Genomic DNA, 19,564 nt, shown 5'->3' on the forward strand with positions numbered 1-19,564 from the left:
CGTGTCAGTGAAATAATCTCTTTATTACAAAAATCCAAGCTATGGTGCAGCAAAGGTAGAATGAACAACACAAAAAACTATGACTCAGGCGAAAGACGAAAGAAACTGAAACATAAAGAGCAGGTGTGCTAGTTAGAATCCAAAAGAGGTGGGACAACGGATTAATAAGGCAAGACTGGGAAAGAAACAGTTTCTTGGAAACAAAACAGGAATTAATGGTGATAACACAGAAATGGGTAACTGGAGGGCATTAAACTAAATCTAAACTAGAGCCTAAAAACATTTAAAACCATAGCACCTTTTAACCCTGTTATTAATAAAAAAGCAAATCAAAAACAGGCATATTTATAATATTTAGATTTGTTATTAACAATTTCATTGCATTCAGGTATTTCATGAAGAAAAGGCAGCAAGTTTAACCTACTCTTCGCTTTGGTGCAGAAAGCATTTCACAATACTCATTAAATCAATGACTTGTAAACTGGACAGATAAGACTTCAGTGTGAAAAGTAAAATAGAGGGTTGCATCACTATGTTCAGCTCCTCCTCCAGAGTCTGTCTGCTTCCACGTCTTCCTCAGACATTCATCGACAACATAAGGAACTGTTAAACACAAGGAGAAATGCTGGTAAATCAACATGAGCTGGTGCTAAAACGGATTTGGAAATAATGTTAATATTAAGGGACACAGGAAACATGAAAATGCTGGCAGTCCTAGGATTACTATAATAATCACCCCTATGGTTTACCTGGGGGGTAAAGAAACAAGTTAAAATGTTTTTACAGATGGAGTTATGTGCTGTTTCATTTTACCTGCATGATGTTCATTTTTACTCTTCCTGTGTTGGACTTATCCATGGCCTGGAAAACTCCTACATAAGAGACAGAATTTCAGTCACACAGTGACAAAAACATTCAGCAGGAATAAGTGTTGTCTAATCATAAATGTTCTTTTAATTTCAGGTCCTTTTGTCAATTTGAAACCTGATAAGGAAGTTTATTTTCATGTGTTTTAATCATGTTAACGTACTGAACATGTTCTCCAGGCGGACAATGCAGGTGAGGTAGTCATCAAAGTCAATGTCATAGTCGTCATCTGCAAACCTCAAGCCAATCAGCTGCAGTATCTTGTTGTTCAGTTGCATACCTTCATGGGAGCCAAGCAGAAGTTAGATTTAAACTATGTATGGTTTATATATCATTTTATATTTTATATTTACACATTTTACATGTGAAAATTCAAGACTTTTCCAGATTCCAGAGTTTTCAGTTCTTCGTGTTCATCTTAAGATACAAGAATATTCAGAGAAAAAAAGGAAAAACCTAATGTTCAAAAAAGATTTCAACAACTATTTCTATGATGGCCAGCCTTAAAATAAAGAACCTGCAAAAACCAGAGTACAGAAAGGGAAGAAAGAGAGAAAGGAAGAAAGGGCACACAAAAGGACAGGCACAATAAAGGAAGCAAGAAAGAGCACAATAAAGGATGGACAAAATAAAGGAAGGAAGATAGGATACAAGAAAATAAGAAAGAAAGGAAGGAAGGGACATGAGAAACAAGGAAGATAAGATGCAAGAAAGGAAGGAAGACAAAGAGGAAATAAAGGTAGGACAAAAGGAAGAAAGAATGAAAAGACTCAAAAAGAGATATGAAGGTATGACACAAGAAAAGGAAGGAGGCAAAGGAGGAAGAACAGAAGAAAGGAAGGAAAAAAGGAAGATAATGAGGAAGGAAAAAGGATAGACATAAGAAAGAAAGAAAGAAAAGGAGTGACATGAGGGAGGGAAGGAGGGAGAGAGAGATAGGTAGAAAGGAACCCAAGGAAGTATACAAGAAAAGAAGAAAAGGCACCGATAAAGAAGGAATGTTGTCCTCCACTTTTCCTCTTAACTCATACACTATTTCAGTGAAAACATGGTAGTGAGGTGTACTTTTATATTTACATTTGGTAAACAAACACAAGTGGAACAAAATACATTATTCCTTCAATGTGTAGGGTTTTTCCCTCAGAACATTTACTTTTGTTGGAATTCTCTATGTTCTTGACTTCTCGTGTCTAGGAGATCATACAGGACTGTTCAACTGCAGATCTTTGAACATTCAAGCCTTGATTTGATACTGTAGAGGAATTATAAGCTATAAAAAGGTTTTCCCAACAAAAAGCATTGGTTTAACAAAAGTTGGATGGTCCAGCTCCAACACAGGACCGGACCAAAATGCAGATCTTTTTCAGACAGAGACCACCGGTCACTCTCCTATCCCATCACAGAAAGACAACAATTGTAAAGGAACAGGTTAAAAGGTTAACTGAGCCTGATGTCATTTTTACTATGAAATATTAGAATTACTTGAAGAAAACAAAACATGAGGATTTTTTTTGTTAGTTACACACAAGAACAAATTTGTTCTTGAAATCAAATGTATTCTCGATATTTCAAATGTATTTTGTAATGGTAAGAGAAAAGAAATCTGCCAAAAAACCCTCCATTCTTTTCCTCCAAGTGACCTTACGACTCCTTGGTAGATTTCAGGATGAATGGTAAAGCCAGCTGCTTACCAGTTTGCAGCATAATGCGCAATCATCTTCAATCTGTCATTAAAAAAAACCTTAGCCTCTACTAGCTTTAGTCATCACTGACCAGTTACTCTCACCACAGTGGTTATGAAATGCTCTTCTGTCCTACATCAAAGCATCAATTTTCCAACACCCGTTTGCGTACAGGACCATCTTTATTATAGTGCATATAGTGCATCAGAATGCTGTTTGATTATAGTGCTGTGTTCAACTACATCATCCCATTCAAACTGGCCAATACCCATCAAACACCACGTCTGGCACTTCTACACTTATATGGATCTAGCATTAAAAAAAAACAAAAGTCACGGTTGGCCACCAATCCTGTTCTAATCACGAGTCTCTGCACTGGTGTCCTCCAAGGATGTGTTCTCAGTCCAGTCCTGTACTCTCTACACAAGTGCACTTCCTCCCTCAATGCCCACACCAACAATGAAACTTCCAACAAGTACGAGGTCAAGACACACTCTCATCTTTAACATTAGGAAACCATGACAAAATATTCTAGATTTTAGAATGAATGAATAAAAAATACTAAAAAAATACTCTCACTCTGTGCATTAAACTCACTGAGGTCCTGGAGCCTGAACATCACCTGTGTGATCAAAAACAGGCCAACTACACCATACTGTTCACTTAGGAAAGAATGCAGATCAGTTTCCTCACCTGCAGCGCTAAGAGCTGTACGGAGCTCATATGAAGACATCTTTCCTGACCGGTCTGTGTCGAAGGACAGGAAGAGCATCTGCAACAACAAGTTGGTCTTAAATGGCGTTCACAACAACAATAACATTTTCTCAACCCTTCACCACAGCCGATAAACCATTTCACCACAAAGATCAATACGTACAATCCATTTCTTCATTTTATCCCAAAAGACCTTAAACTCCTGGAACTCCATCTTGCCTGTGTTGTCCACCTGTTTTATTCTGTTAAGAAAAATCTTAAAAAACATCTTGCAAATTATGTTATTAGGTATTCCCAAACTCTGCCTCATGCTTTAAAAAGACAAAAATATATTATAGGAGGTCTCAAAAGCCTTATTTTATGAACCTTTAGCCTGTGTCATGTTTGCATTGGGGGGTTATTTACATCGAAGCCAATAATTATTTACATGTGAAAAGGAGGTAAGAGGCGAATAGCCACTAATGATCTTCCTGTACGAAGTAAATACTCAGAGCAGGACATGTAAAGCGTTCAGGTCAGAGTAACTACCTAACAGCAGAGTAAGACAGGGTCATAATCAATGAAATACCATTCACATTAACCACAATAATTCTATATTTGCTTTACTTTTATATCAAACACTTAAAATGGGTTGGAAAGGCTTTATGTGTTCTTTTCATGTTTCATACAGGAAGATCATTGGTGGTGACCCAACTCTTACCTCCCTTTCCTGTGTAAATAATCATCAGCTTCTTTCTAAATACCCACCCTAATGTAAATCTCGCACTAGTTTAAAGGTCTGTTAAATAGCATTTCCATAAACCGCTATGATGTAAGATTTGTGTTGTTTTAGGATGATAATAAGCCTGCTTTGGTCTTAGCCTCTCTCACCCCTAGTTCACACCGACTGCGTTCCGTGTCTGCTTCGTCATCCGTCTCAAATTGTGCATTCCGGAAATTCAGACTGGACGGGTTTTTGCGTTTAGGATCAGTTCATGCATCTGACAACAGCTCCCTCATCTATGAATTTTACCTCCATTGAAATTCCACATTTGTGATCCATCATCTGTCAGAAATATACATGATCCATATCTCTAATGGACAATGGAGGAGGGCTCTCTGTCGTGCCCCAGCGTCACGGAGCCAGTGTGAATCACCGCATTGATTGGAATGGTTTCGATATGCCAGCAAAATGCATGGATGACAGAGTCAGTGTAAACTAGGGATCAGACTAGCTGTTAGCTCCACACACAGGATCAATCTGGATTTATACTGAAACAAAATGCCAAGAACGATATCTACTGCAGGTAAGATATTGACCGCTTTTAATCTTTTAACAGAGCCTCACTGGCATTATATCATCATTTTTAAAGTTATTGCCAATTTCTATTTAGCTGTTATTGTGTCCTGTTGCCATATGGGAGCAGCTTTCTTGATTGTGTTAATGGTTTTAGCTGGATGATTGCTTTACTAGATTGTTTAAAAGAAAGTTATTGTTAATAAAGTTCTACTATTACCAAATATAGGGCGCATACAAAAAAACACACTCACCAAAGCTTAAGATATCCTTTAACACTTTTCTGTTCTATTTTGAATATGGTCAAACTGCTTGGAGGACGAATTTTAAATGATTTTCCTCTTTTAAGTGAAACCTTTCTAAAGCCCTAATACTGAAAAACAGGAGCAGTTTCACATCTGTAGACTGAGCAGAAGAGTTAGTATACAGGAATGACTTGGAAGGATACATCCATCAGGTTGATGATACTGTGACAGGTGCTGAGACTCAGTCCGTCAAATTTGATCTCTTTTCCTGAAGACAAAAGAACAACATTCAGAAAATTTTATACAGGTGGTATTTTACATCTTCTCAGATACAAGTTACATAGGTTTCCTTTTTAAAATCACTTAGCAAGCTGAGATAAAAAGTAAGACTAGTGAAAAAACAGCAATAGATTCCTGAGATATCATGTCTAAATCGTTTTTTTTCAATCAGTCTTTTTTTGTTTGTATTTGCAGTCCTCAGACAGGAAACAGGCAGAGAGAGAATGGGGGAGGACATGCAGCAAAGGTCCCAAAGTTGGGAATCGAACCCCGGACGGCTGCATCGAGGACTAAAAGCTCTATAAAATACAGGCTGAAATTAGGACTTTATGTTTTATGCTGTTTAGATTTTTCCTTTCCTAGTTGAGCATATTGTGTGTTCTATTTTATGAATTTATCCATTTGCTGAGTGTTTCAGAATCAGAATCAGAAAAGCTTTATTGCCAAATACGATTTTGGACATACAAGGAATTTGTTTTGGCGTAGTCGGTGCAATATAATACAAATTAAACAGTATAAACTTTATCATTTCCTATATAATGTTACATTTAATATAGTCCTTTAGTCATAAAGCTAAACTCAGACAGGAAGCCCAGCTGATGTTTCTGCAGTTGCTTTATAAAACTGTATTTCTAACAGACAAACAGATAAATTTATTTTGCAACAACGCCTCTGCAGTAACAGCACTGATGGTGTCTGCTAAAATCAGTGTTAGTAAACACAGAAACAGACCCCTGTGTTTATATAAAGTTACTGTTTGAACTTCATTTTAGGAAGATGAACGTTTTGTTTGGATTTATTGTGGACTTTGGTTTTCCTGTTTGCCCTTTCTAAACTCCATCACCCCAGATACTTTCCTCATCATCTCTGCTCCATATTCCAGGTTTGCTCAACTGCATCAGACTGCTTCAGCTCCCACCATTGTAATTGTTTTCATTTTAAACTTATCTTAAGCCTTGTCCTAACTTGCTCTTAGCCACCTTTACTTTCTCACTGCTTTGGATTTTTCCTTGTTTGGATGTTTCTACAGTTCTATAGGTCTATATTTTCCCTGGCACCTGGGATAGATTGTTCCACATTTATCCCAACTTTTCTTCGACACCCACTCAGACAACAGAAAGAAATAAGGGAAAATACTGTACTCAGCCTTTTTTCTACTTACGTCTACTGAGAACACCGTTCAGCATCTCCTGAAGCTCCCTCACACAGATAGCCTGGTCCTGTTACATGGAAAAAAGGAAAGTTACTAAGTTACATGCAAAAACATAAAACATTATCACAACTGCTGAAAATCTGAGGAAAGCATTTAAAATGCTGCCTCTGAACATCTTCTACAGAATCTGGCTGTCACATAAACCTCATACATTTTGAGTCTTGAAAAGCCTTTCTTACCGAACCAGCCAACTGCTCAAACAGCCTCCTCAGGCCTTTCTCTTCGTCTGTCTCCTCCTCTGGAGGGCTGGGCATGGGTGGCTGGTGGAAGTGATACAGCCTCAGTACCAGCAGAGCTAACTCAATGACTTAACAGGTGATTTATTATCAGGGATTTAATTACCTCTGGCAGGTCTGCATCCACATTGCTGCCCATTTCTCTGTTGAACATAAAACAAGTTGCATAATAATTTATTTCTATTTATTAATTGTTTTTTTAAAGCTGCTGTTAACTCTCTGGCAGCCATAAAGATGCTATCATTTAATTCAAAATGACATTTTTTTACATTTCAACAGTAGTTGTTCATAGTAAAAGACTGGTTTTATCTTCTGAGTTTGATCTTTGAGCTTATCATTTTACTCAGGGCTGAACACTCACATGGCATCTGCCTTTTTCTCTGAGAAGATGCGGATGAGGAAGTCGGCCTCATGGTGGGGCTGGAAGGTGGTGGGGACCAGCAGGTATTTCCCAGGGGGCAGAGTAAAGCGCTCCGACACCTCCCGCACGTTGATATACGTCCTGCTGCGAGCCTTGGAGGGGTGGTAGCGGAAGAAATCCTTCCCCATCTGGTCGTCCTCCTCTGGAGCCTGAATTACCAGACAGAGGAGGACATGAGGTTTGAGTTTGAGGATGCAAGAATGCTAGCAGGCCCAGACAGAACATGAGCTGAAAGCCCGCCCAACTGTAGTGGAATGATTATAATATCAGATAAAATTGAGTATTAAGTATGGGCATCCTGAGGTTCTCATGTCAGCAAGGTGTAGAAGCCCCTTGTGCTTAGATACATGTGGTGACTTGGTCATATGGCCACTGTATTCTCTTCTGCATGTAGTATACCCACTGCTGTCCTAACTGAAGCTAAAGCTCACAGTTGACTTAAAGGTGGATCCAATATCTTTTCAGTTGAGAAACAAAATCAGGGGACATGACTGGTGCTAAGACCACAGAATGACATGGGCAGTCTATAAATAAATATGCTACAAAGCCAGAGTATGACAATAGTAACAACAAACAAGGGGCAAAACACAAAAAAAAGAATCCGACTAAAATATGACAATGCTTTTTGATAAGAGAAAACCTGATATAAGCAGTCGACAATGTCAGTATCATCTCCCTAAGGAACTAACACAAGTCAGAAAAGGGAAATGCCAGAGTGGCATTTCTAACCCTAACTCTAGAGGAAAAAGAAGTTCAGACATGTGAATTTTAGAAGCATTCCCTCTGCTATTTGGACACGATAGAGGTGTGGCCAGCTGTTAAAGCATTTCAGGTACCTCTCAGCCACTGTGGCAGAAGAAAATCCCAGGTCGGAGGAAATGACAAGGAGTACACATAAGCCCAAGAAGAGGGGCGCCGCTGACGAGTGGTCAGGAGCACATTTAAACTTCAGTAATCCAGGATCCTGACTTTTTCATCAAGGCTCTCTTCTACTGCCAGTTTTGAGTTCTTAGTATAACTATGGACCACTGAGGATGCTTCAGACTTCCCTTTTACGTCCCTCTAGTGTAATTCCTTTCTGCTGTGGGTATTATGTTGTGCTAACTAACCCTATTGGTTGGGAAAGCTGTAGTTAAAATCAGACTCTGGTTTAAACAACAAGCTGACGATGGTGATGTGGGGACTTCTAGCACCATGGCTGAAGATCAATGATCTGGCCAACCTGGGTGTTAAAGGCTCAGTGAAATCTGCCTTTGATCACAGTATTTAATGCAGTGTAATTGTTCCAGGTACAGGTAAAGACCACAGTCCACAAGTTGGTGACACATTGCATCATCATTTTTTTCACTACTAACCCTAACCCTTCAGCACTGTTGATGAAAGGAGAAAAAGCTGACACATTTAGAAATGTTTATTGTCTGACCTCATACACTGCAAAGCCGATTGTTTCAAGGTCCAGACCTTCTTTTCTGAGCTTTCGTCTGTTTTTCTGCATTAAAGCAATCACCACACTGCAGACATCATCGTCATCATCAGCATCCACCAGCTCCAGCTTGAACTGCGGATTGGTCCAAAACGTGTCTGCAGATACAAGGGTTGAGCTTTGATGTAAACGGTTCATGATAAACACATCTAAAATTCTCTAAATTAACACATAGCTAAAAAATAAAAGGGATAATTCTACAACAAATGATCAAAATACACCACGTATTGTACTGCACTAGATAAAATGTCTCTCACCAATGTAGTTCCTGCAGCCTCCAGCAGTAGAGCCACGGATCCAGTTGCCCTCGAAAATGTTGACCTCCCAGTTGCGTTTGGTGTCATCATCCAGGGCGTCAGGGCTCATGTTGCAGATCTCCACCTTGTCATAGTTCCTCTTGAAGTCCTCAAACTCCATCCTGGAGTTAAAAAACACAACCATCTCTCTTTGACTCAACAATAAAGGTGTGGAGGAAGAGACAGCTGTCTTATTTTGTAAGAATAAAAACACAGCTATTTTGGGGAATGAACTAAACTTATACAGCACTCTTCTACCTAAACTGACCAGTCAAAGCACTTTACACCTGATCCATATTCACTCAGTCGCACTCAATAGCAGGCACACATTGATACATTAATTCACAGACCGACAGGTATCTTCATTTCAGAACATTAACATGGACTCCCCGTCCTCTCACATCTGAACGCACATCTCAATATAACAGCTGTTTCATATTTTGAATTTTGAGTAAAAACTCAGTCTGTTACCGTCTCCCACACTGCCCCATGGTTTATCCCTGAACTCCGGTCCATGAAGGTCTAAATGTTGTCAACTTGAGCGTCTCCATAAGAAAACTGGTTTTACAATTCATGAAGAAATGTACAAAACTCACATCGCACATTATAAGGAATCTATTGCTCAAGCTAAATCCAGTCACTTTTCTGGTTTGATCTGCTCTAATGACCTTGTTTTCACTGTTCAATAACATTTTCCAACGCTGGGATTTATTCCCCTCTCACTTCCTCTCTACAGACTCCTGTAATTCCATAATGCTATTTTTTAATGAGAAAATCCACAGGATTCACCAGTGTCTGTCTCCTAAGTCGTCACCGATGTTAGGAATAACCTTTATTAATATGACTCATAGCTGTTTTTTTCCCATTTATACCACAGTGATATAAAGCATAAGTTCTAATGTTTTCCTTTTGTTAGAATAGGATAAGAATTCTCATAGACATACAGTACAAGGACAAATGGCCCAAGGTTTGTCATAAATGACCTGAAGCTGGGGCACTGGGTTTGATAGTGGAGCAGCTGGTATAACTGGTTTGATTAGAAAACTACAGCACACTTAGATTAAGGATGGACACCACAATGTGACACACATAGTCTGCTGATAATCACTGAGGGAGGGAACATCCATTGCATTGGAGAACCAGATATAAAACTGTATGTGACCTTCTATCGAGGCTCTTCGTCATCCTCTAACAGACGGCGACGGTCTGAGACCGGAGCCTCAGCACTGATCTCTGTAATCATTCCTCTGCCTAATTTAGATTAAAGGAGCTGAAAGTTAGAAACAGTTTGAGAGTCGTTCCTTTAAGAGTCAGTGTTAGATAGAGTGTGTGATTGCTTCTGGGGACCAAGGACCGGAGGAACTCTGAGATGTCTGACCGCCAACAGGGTGCGGTAGCTCGGACACCTATGACCTTCTTTGAAATCCCTCCCCTCACTCAGTCATTGTGCAGTTTTCAACTTTCAAGCATCTCCAATACCTCTGACTTCATCTGTAAATCTAAGTCTTCTGCTTGTCTGCTTGATCCAGTCCAAACGGTTCTGGTCAAGTCTTGCCTTCAGCCTCCCTTCCCCTTCATAACTGCCATTCTTCCCTCCTCATCTATCTCTGGAATTGTCCCTGGCCTCTTCAAAACTAATTATCACTCCTATATCAAAGAAACCCAACCCCAACAAGAAACCCAATCAGAACGTAACAGCTACACTTAACCTTCACCCCATTTCTGATTTACCTTTTGTCTCCAAAATACTTGAAAAAACAGTTGTCTCTCAACTTCATTCTCATTTAACTCACAATAATCTGTACGAACAATTCCTGTCCGGTTTCTGTCCCTGCCACAGTACTGAAAATGCTTTTCTAAAAATCACGCCCTGGAGTGCCCCAGGGCTCTGTCCTGGGAACCTTACTCTTTATCGTTTACCTTCTTCACCTTGGCAACATCTTCAAAACATTTAACATAAATTTTTACTGTTATGTGATTGACACCTAGCAATATTTATCTAGTAAGCCAAACTCTATACTCCCTCCTTTTTTCATCACCTCCTGGTTCTCTGAAATTAAATCCTGGTTCACCTCTAATTTCCTAAAACTTTACAGCAGCAAAACTGAGATCTTCCTCGTAAAAACGAAATTTCTACTTTCCAAAGATGACAGTTTCTTACTTTCAGTTGATAATTCCTCTGCCTCCCTCTCACCTCAGGTCAAGAGCCTGGGTGTCATCTGTGGTTGCGCTCTATCTTTCACCTCTCACATCAGTAACATTAATTGTTATTTATATTTCAGCCTATGCAATATTAATCCTCTTCGTCCCTCTCTTTTCCAACATTCTGGCTCTATTCTTATCCACAGCCTTGTCACATCCCGCATTGATTACTGTAACTCTTTTCTCTTTGGTCTTCCCCAGAAATCTCTCAATAAGCTTCAAATGGTTCAGAACTCAGCTGCTTGTATCACTTCCAAAACCCCTTCATTTCAGCACATCACCCGAGTTTTGCAGCAACTCCACTGGCTCCCTGTTACATTCTGAATTACATTTAAAATCCTTCTGTGTGCATTCAAGGCCATCCACATTCCTCCTCCTTCCAGCTTATTGAGCCTCCTGCCTGCCTCAGCACCATGGGGAGCAGAGCTTTCTCCTCCCTCCATTCATTCGTAATACTGACGCTCTCCCTCTGTTTACTCTGACTCAAAACCGATCTGTTCAAACTGCTTACATGCTATGATTTCTGTGTGTGTTCTTGGGGTTAAGTGCCTTGCCCAGGGGCACAGTGACGTGTGGCAGGGGAGGATGCTGGGATCGAACCAACTTTCCGGCATCAAGATGACTATTTTTTACTTTGAGCCAAAATTCCCCATAAGGCAGTCATATTAAGCAATTTTGAGTGAACTAATAAGATCATAAAAGCAGTGTTGCTCTGTAAAGAGAACAATGACAATGTGTAAAAGTCATTTTGTGTTGCACTGTGTTCCACCTACAAAGCATACCCCCCCATGGCCCATGTCTACATGTTTTCACATGTTTGTGTTTTCACATGGATGTTTTTATTTTGCATAAACAGCAATACTTTTAGTTGATGTTTGACAATAATAAAGCAGTCCTGGCTATGGAAAGAGGTAATGAAACAAGAAGCAAGTGGTTCAGAACTTTACACTTAATTCCAATGCAAAACCATGGACATTAAATGTAATTCTTTGCGTTGCATCCAATAAATGCAGTGGTCTCACCAAAATTCGCCGTCATCAGCTGCATTCTGCAGGATTCGTGTCTTTTCTGCTTTGTCAACATAATCCCACTCCCTGGAACTGAAACAGACAGGATAACATGCAGACATCAGAAATGAAGAGTGACCATCTATGAAAACAAACACTCTTTTGAGCTTTTAAAAACATTTAAAACCCTAATTTATTTTTTAACTAAGAGGAATGGCCAATTACAGGAAAAAGGTAAATAATTCTCACGGCCTGGAGGCTACTGAGAATTTGAGTGAACTGGAAATACATTGTGAAGTTCATGCTGGAATGAACATTTCGTAAGTAGCTACTAAAGCTGTTGAAGGAGGCAACAAAAGTGAACAAATTCTAAAGACCAAAACATGTAGTCCAGTTGTTGTGTAAAAATCGAGTTATGGAAGGTGTAACCGTTTAGTATGATTGATTCTGCTGGTCCATGTGACTTATGGAAAGATCATACAGGGTTAGAAATCCAGATAACTTTACTGTGTAACTGTATTTCCTTCTTTTTTTTTTGAAAGTCAAAATAATCAGTCTTTTTCTCCTACTTGTCACTCCAGCAGCCATTCCACTCCACCTGACCCCATGGGTTTCTGATTCGGATCAACTTGACTTTCTGGCCTCTGAAATGAACCTGAAAAGCAGCCAAAGATTGTAGTTATGATTCCTTCTTGTTAGCTTTAGAATGAAAACATAATTAGATCATTTAATGGTAGATTTCTCTTTGAAAGGCTGTAAAGTTTAGTTTAAAGATCAGCAACAGCAAAGTACTAATTACTGCCAATGTTTTACATATTTTATTACTAATTGATTTTAGGGGTGTTGGTGATGTAACTCTCAGAAGCATAGTTGCTCAAAATAACCCAGGTATGTAATGACTAAATCAACGCTTCTCTGCAACATGAACTGACTTTGAACCTTGTGTGAACTGCTGTCAGGGAGGCAGAGAGACATCCTGTTATAATATGCAGATGCTGAATGTTTCAACTCCTAAACATGTCGAGGAGGTCTCTGTTTAGCCCCCGCTCTACTTCAAGACTAGAAGCGTAACATTATTGGTTTACTGATCCAACAAGTCTTTGAAAGAAAGTGTGTTTAGCAAACTACTGTGAGGATGTTTGAGAAAAATAAAAGATGCCTGCCTAAAACCCAAAACTCAGTTTTACCAGGGAAGTTCACTGGTTTTGGCCTACATTCACATTCAAAGGATTAAAGTGTTACTAATATTTCCCAATGCTTGAGCATGCTTTTCTTTCTGCTGGAATGCTGAAACTTTTACAGATTTTCATCAAGCTAACAATGATTTTCCCAGACATCTAACGGAAGTCATCCCATTTCACCAACAGCTAAAGTGCCTTCATAAATGTTTTACATATACATATATAATTTATCATTAACACTTTGAGAAACCTGAGGTGCTGACAATTATTCCAAAATCAGAACTACATCTGACTTGTCTCTCACTCCCTGCTGTGGAATCTTACCTCTTCCAGACCTGTTATGGAGTAAGCGTGTCCCTTCACAAGGCCTGTGCTGGTCTTGGCTTCAGACTCTGCTGAGCTGGTGATCTGGACCAAAAAAAAAACAAGAATAGAGACAGGTTTGATCTGAAAAGCTGAGCTAAAGTGCACATCATCATGTTTAAGAACTTAAAGTTAAAAGAAATTCATTGAATACATCAGAGATTGTTGGGAGGAAGAGGAATTTAATTCTTACATCAATAGAGCATCCCATCAGGGAGCCTCTGTCCAAGGCCTTTTTCATGATTGTGAACAGGTCTTCTGGAGCTTTCTTGGTTTCATACACTTCTCCAACTCCACCAGTGAAGTCCTCCATGGCCTCCATGGTGCTGCCGCCTTTCAGGGACTCATAGCTGCCATGAATTCTAACAAAGGCCAAAAAACATGGATTAAGTGAATAAATTCTTGATTGCTGCAGCTTTATTCCAGGATGTCAAATATGCTTTCCCTACTTGGCGTAGGCTTTCTCCAGCAGGGCGCTCCAGAACTCGTCATAGGAGGCAGAGTGAAGCATGATGAGCTGGTTTCTCACCGTCGGCAGCTTGTCGTCCACCACCACATCTAGCCATTGGTTGTGTTGCCAGAACTAAGCAAGACAATGTAGACACATCACTAAATAGTTCAACCTTGTATAGTTCTACTATAGAAACACTGTTTATATACATATTTACAAAAAATATATTTTGATATGCATTTTTTATATATTCTGATTAAAAATGTCTTAATTGACTGCAAAGTGGAACTGAAGCCTTGTTTGTGCACAAACTTGGCAACTAAGGCTGATTCTGAAATAATGGAACTAAAACTATTATCTTGCAAAGGAATGATACTATTTTCAACCCTAAATTTTGCAATTTGATTGACATGTTCACAGCCAAGCAAGCGAGCTTTCAAAAATACATACTGCCATGTGCATGCCTTTTCAGACACACATGATCGTTAATGACATCCCATTGGCTGGTTGACCCACCTTCACCAGCTGTAACCGCTTCATCTCTTCTGAGAAGGCTTTCTGCCAGGCGTAGGAGTGTACTAATAGAATATTGAATATTGAATAAGCCATTTTCAAAATGTTCCCAGAGCATTCAATAAAATAGCTCAATAATTTACCAGAACTAATGGTGCCAATCACAATCCCTAAAGAACAAGTCCACACCATGATCCCTCCTTCACCAAACTTGATGCATGGTGAAATGTACTCCGATAAGTACCATTCTCTCGGCAGTCGCCTACACCCGTGACATCCATTGGATTGCCAGAGTGCTTTACACCCCTGCATCCGACACATCACATTCCAATTGGTGAGGGAAGACTTGGATGCTGCTGCCCAGCCATGATTCCATGATAATTCACGTGACATTTGGAGGTCTGTAGCTGTTGACCCTCAGACAGTTGGTGATTACTAAGCAGTGTGTACCTCAACATGCGTTGTTCCTGCTCTGTGATTTTACATGGCCTACTACTCTGTGGCTGAGATGTTCAGTTCCCAGTAGTTTCCAATGGTACTGCTGACAGTGGAATATTTAGCAGCAAGGAAATTTGACAAATTGACTCCTTTCCAGGTGAAATCCAGTCATGGTACCATACTTGAATTCACCAAGCTCCCGAGAGTGAATCTTACAAAAACGTGTTACAATGCAGAGGTATACACCATTGTCCTTCATCTATTTATTTTATTGTTTATTTTAAAGGCTGGAGAATCCTTGGTTCTTTCACATCTTTGTCACCATTTAACCCTGACCACATGGTTTATAGGAGGGCTGAGTTTAAAAGCTGATGCAGAAATCAAAATGTATTCTCATTCAGTTTCTCCCTTAAAGCTTGTTTTCTTTCGTTGCTCATGTAAATAATTTACAAGAAAAGTGTTACAAGTCCTGATTCATGCTATTTAAAACAGATAAAAGTCAATCTTCCCTTCTTGAAAGGCAGACAGTTATATACCTGGAAGTGAAAGATGCCGGCGTATCCATGATCAAAGGACTGGTTGTGGGGAACAACTCGAGCCAGAGCTTCTTTTTTCATTGTCAAAGAGGCAATAGCTGCTAGGAGCCAACAGTCCCCTGTGGCAACAAACAAGCACCTCGGTGATGAGCAAGTCAAATATGTGCCAGCAAAATAGCTCTAAGACACAGATAACAGGATCACCCACCAAGCTGTCCCTGGCAAATGTCAGTCCTGTCAGCACCACCAACAATGAATTTTGGGTTGTCACATATCTCCTATAGAAGTGGCAAAAAAGCAGAAAGGAAACAGGTTAGTCGATTTTTAAAGAAGGCCACACCAGTGCATTCCTGATAGGTGTGTTCACATTCCACACATATCAATCAGTCAGAGATCCCAGTCAGTCACTAACAGAAAATACACAGCACACACACACACTATGATGGCGGCTGAAACATTTATTCTGAAGAAACGCCCTGAAAAAAAATGTACAGCAATTGTAACAAAGTAGAGTGGTGAGTTTTTCCACCTTATTCTGGCCAGGGCATTGCTGCTGCGTTTATTTGGTAGGTAACATATGTAGTAGGGTAAAGAGCCATGTAAAACCTCCTTCAATAGGAAAACAAATAGGTAGAGATTGCCATTTAAAGATAATCAAAGTGTTGGGCATTTTAATGATCAGTAGCAAAGCTCCTCCAACATTTTTACTGAACAGATGGTAAAGATTAAGAATCTACTCTATTTACAAAAGGTTTTAGGCAGATCAGGTTTGTCTGCTGAGTACAAACACAGAACATGTAAAAAGTTCATAAAGCTAAATGTTTTATCAATCATAGTTTACATCACTTATATCAGTTCCTCCCTCAGCTTTGATTTAGACTATATTTCCAAAAGTATTTGCCTGTCTACTTCTACATGTACAGTACATGAATTTGATTATTCTTCATTTATAAGGTCCAATTTATTGATGGAGCCAAGCTGCCAGCAACAGCGACTTTAACTATTTTGTGAACATCTTCCACAAGGTTTAGGAATGTGTTCATAGTTAGATGAGGAAACCAAAACTGCAGCCTCCACTAATTCATCCCAAAGGTGTTCAAGAAGGATGAGGTCAGGACTCGGTGCAGACCAGTCACATTTTTCCACACCAAACTTTATACACCTGCAGCCATAGATGGGACTAGAACACTAGAATTCATTTATCTGGTGGTTTCACCAAATACTTTTGGTAATATGGTATATATGGTCAGATTACTAAAATCTTCCCAGAGCATTCAATAAAATAACTCAATAACAGATGTAAATAAGTTTCATTTGAATCATTTAAAACAATCTATGATGTTAGTTTGACTTTATTGTTTCTGTCCGAGTCACCTTCACTCAATCAACCACCTCTGAAATTTCAAATGTACATACCGGTGGCCTTTTCCATTCGATCTGGACCGGAACGCTCTGGCTAAAGAAAAGTGAGGCGCCGGTTGCAGGGAAGTCCGGGTCCTCAAACAGGACCCCCTTCTGAAGACACTCCTGCCTGAGCTGCTCGTATGACTTTCCATCCCACTGAGTGTTCACGACCTGGGTGGAGCCCGAGCCTCTGCCGGACAGAGTGGACTGCAGAGGCATTCTCTTCTTCAAGGACCTCGACGAGCGGAGAAGGTGATAGGTGAGCTGCACCTGACAAAGTGGCCAGCGCTGCAGCTGATGTGGGGAAGAGTGTCAGGTGGGTAGGGTTGGGTGGACACACCCCAGTCAGACAGAAACTGGTTTGTCCTCCAGGCAGAGAACCGCTCCCTTTCTGTCACTCTCACTGGGTTTGGCCTGCAGGAAGATTCATCCTGGTTGACAACAGGAACATTAAAGACCTAAAAATGATTTAATGAAATCTCCAAACAGGATTTTGTGCAAAGTACAAAACTTTAGAGCATTTTTGTCTTGGAACTGGGTCAAATTACACTGTCCATGAAATACCTATCAATGCTATACTAAAAGCAGCTAGATTCATATGAAGAACCTGCCTGGGGTTCTTTAAAATAGTGATAACCTAATTGCTAGGTTAAAATTAGGCCTGGGACAGGCATCAGCCTACAGTACAACAGGTAATCCCTTCCTCAATGAAACACATTGAGATCACCTACACCTAGATAAACTCTAACTAGAACAAGACTAAATAACATAAAACAAACTCTACTTGATGGAAATTGCAGCAACAACATTGTCTTTGAAACATGAAAAAATCACCTGAAAAATCTTTAAGAATCCTAAGATTCAAACTTCTGAAAAGATTTAGATGAGCCCTACTAGTGAGGAAGAGCAGCACTCATCTGTTTGGAAAGTATTGGAAATTAAATGTGATGAATATTGAATGCAACCCAAATAATAAACATCTAAAAGAACATAGCAGCTTGAGGAAGGAATACTCAACTTTATTAAACTTCAGTTTTTAACGATATTGTTTTTCTAGACAAAGCTCTGAAGCACATTACATGTCATTTTGTAAGTCTGACATTTACATTGGTATTGTAATTTCTTTTCTGTATTCAGGGCTGTGAAAGAATTTAGTAAGACTTAAAATTGTTTCTATGGTCCTAAGAGTGGTTTGTAAGACTTGTTAAGCAACGTCAAACAAAGATCCTGAAAAGCTGGATCGTTGCATGTGTTGTTGCATTCTCCCTCCCTCCATTCTTCAGTCATTGTTTGGTCTTGCTTTGCAGGTGTCACCCAGAATGAAGCATCTGCTAACAGAACGGCTGCAAGATGGATGAAAATCGTTCAAGGTTATGGACCAGTCAGCTTTTGCTGAGGAAACCTTCTGTCTGTGGGAGATGGTGAAAATGCCAGCAACTCCAGGTAGCACCAGAATCCTGCTATGAAAAATGAGTAGACGTGTGTTCACCTTGAGACAAGGAAGCAGCGACGCCACATCTATATGGAACAGCAGTCTTTTTTTTTTTTTTCATTGAATTTGCCCGTCACAGAAGGCAGACACATTGCAGTCTGAGGTCATTCTGTGCAGTCATTTTTGTAAGAATCTTTCACAGATATCACTCTTTAAAATGAAGTCATTTCAGCATTTTTTGCACCTTACGTTCTGCCCTCCATGGTGTCAGTCTGATGATCCTCCAAGAGAGAAAAAGGAACATTCTGACCATCAGAGGAGTGAGGGAAAGTGTAGTCTGCCATTGTTCTTGTTCCTGGTCCTCAGGAACCACTGTCCTGCATGTTTTAGGGGTTTCCTTGCTGTCACAGACACAACTTAAATGTAAGGGTCATTAAATGGGTATGGTTAACCCTAAGCCTAAGGACAGTGGGCCGTGAGGACCAGGGTTGAGAACCACTGCTATCAGGTTAAAGCAGGTGAAGAAATCAAGCCTTTCAGAATTGGCAGTTTAATCAGAAGAAACCTCTAAAGAAATAATCACTGGTCAAACTTTCCCACAAAAATACATTTTTCCTATTCAAGCACAGCACAGACGCACATTCCATGGAACAGTCTGTCCACTTTAATCCATAAAAACAGATATACAGGTCCTTCTCAAAATATTAGCATATTGTGATAAAGTTCATTATTTTCCATAATGTCATGATGAAAATTTAACATTCATATATTTTAGATTAATTGCACACTAACTGAAATATTTCAGGTCTTTTATTGTCTTAATACAGATGATTGTGGCATACAGCTCATGAAAACCCAAAATTCCTATCTCACAAAATTAGCATATTTCATCCGACCAATAAAAGAAAAGTGTTTTTAATACAAAAAACGTCAACCTTCAAATAATCATGCACAGTTATGCACTCAATACTTGGTCGGGAATCCTTTTGCAGAAATGACTGCTTCAATGCAGCGTGGCATGGAGGCAATCAGCCTGTGGCACTGCTGAGGTCTTATGGAGGCCCAGGATGCTTCGATAGCGGCCTTTAGCTCATCCAGAGTGTTGGGTCTTGAGTCTCTCAACGTTCTCTTCACAATATCCCACAGATTCTCTATGGGGTTCAGGTCAGGAGAGTTGGCAGGCCAATTGAGCACAGTGATACCATGGTCAGTAAACCATTTACCAGTGGTTTTGGCACTGTGAGCAGGTGCCAGGTCGTGCTGAAAAATGAAATCTTCATCTCCATAAAGCTTTTCAGCAGATGGAAGCATGAAGTGCTCCAAAA

General features: G+C 39.8%; 1 protein-coding gene across 1 annotated transcript; it reads right to left on the bottom strand.

Annotated features, from left to right (window-relative positions):
- Nucleotides 1–4: 4 nt before the first annotated feature.
- On the bottom strand, nt 5–18,583 carry capn9 (calpain 9). Its single transcript, XM_047365932.1, is given in 22 exon segments — nt 5–603; nt 814–872; nt 1,031–1,147; nt 3,243–3,321; nt 3,427–3,495; nt 4,988–5,052; nt 6,226–6,283; nt 6,456–6,536; nt 6,619–6,655; nt 6,874–7,082; nt 8,357–8,514; nt 8,674–8,834; nt 11,937–12,014; nt 12,491–12,576; nt 13,427–13,510; nt 13,659–13,827; nt 13,915–14,048; nt 15,404–15,522; nt 15,612–15,681; nt 16,820–17,221; nt 18,210–18,267; nt 18,489–18,583. Coding segments are annotated over 22 exon segments (2,415 nt in total). The 3' UTR covers nt 5–576.
- Between the last annotated feature and the right edge of the window lie 981 nt (nt 18,584–19,564).

Source organism: Girardinichthys multiradiatus, chromosome 5, assembly GCF_021462225.1.
Source record: "Girardinichthys multiradiatus isolate DD_20200921_A chromosome 5, DD_fGirMul_XY1, whole genome shotgun sequence".
Lineage (NCBI taxonomy): Eukaryota > Metazoa > Chordata > Actinopteri > Cyprinodontiformes > Goodeidae > Girardinichthys > Girardinichthys multiradiatus.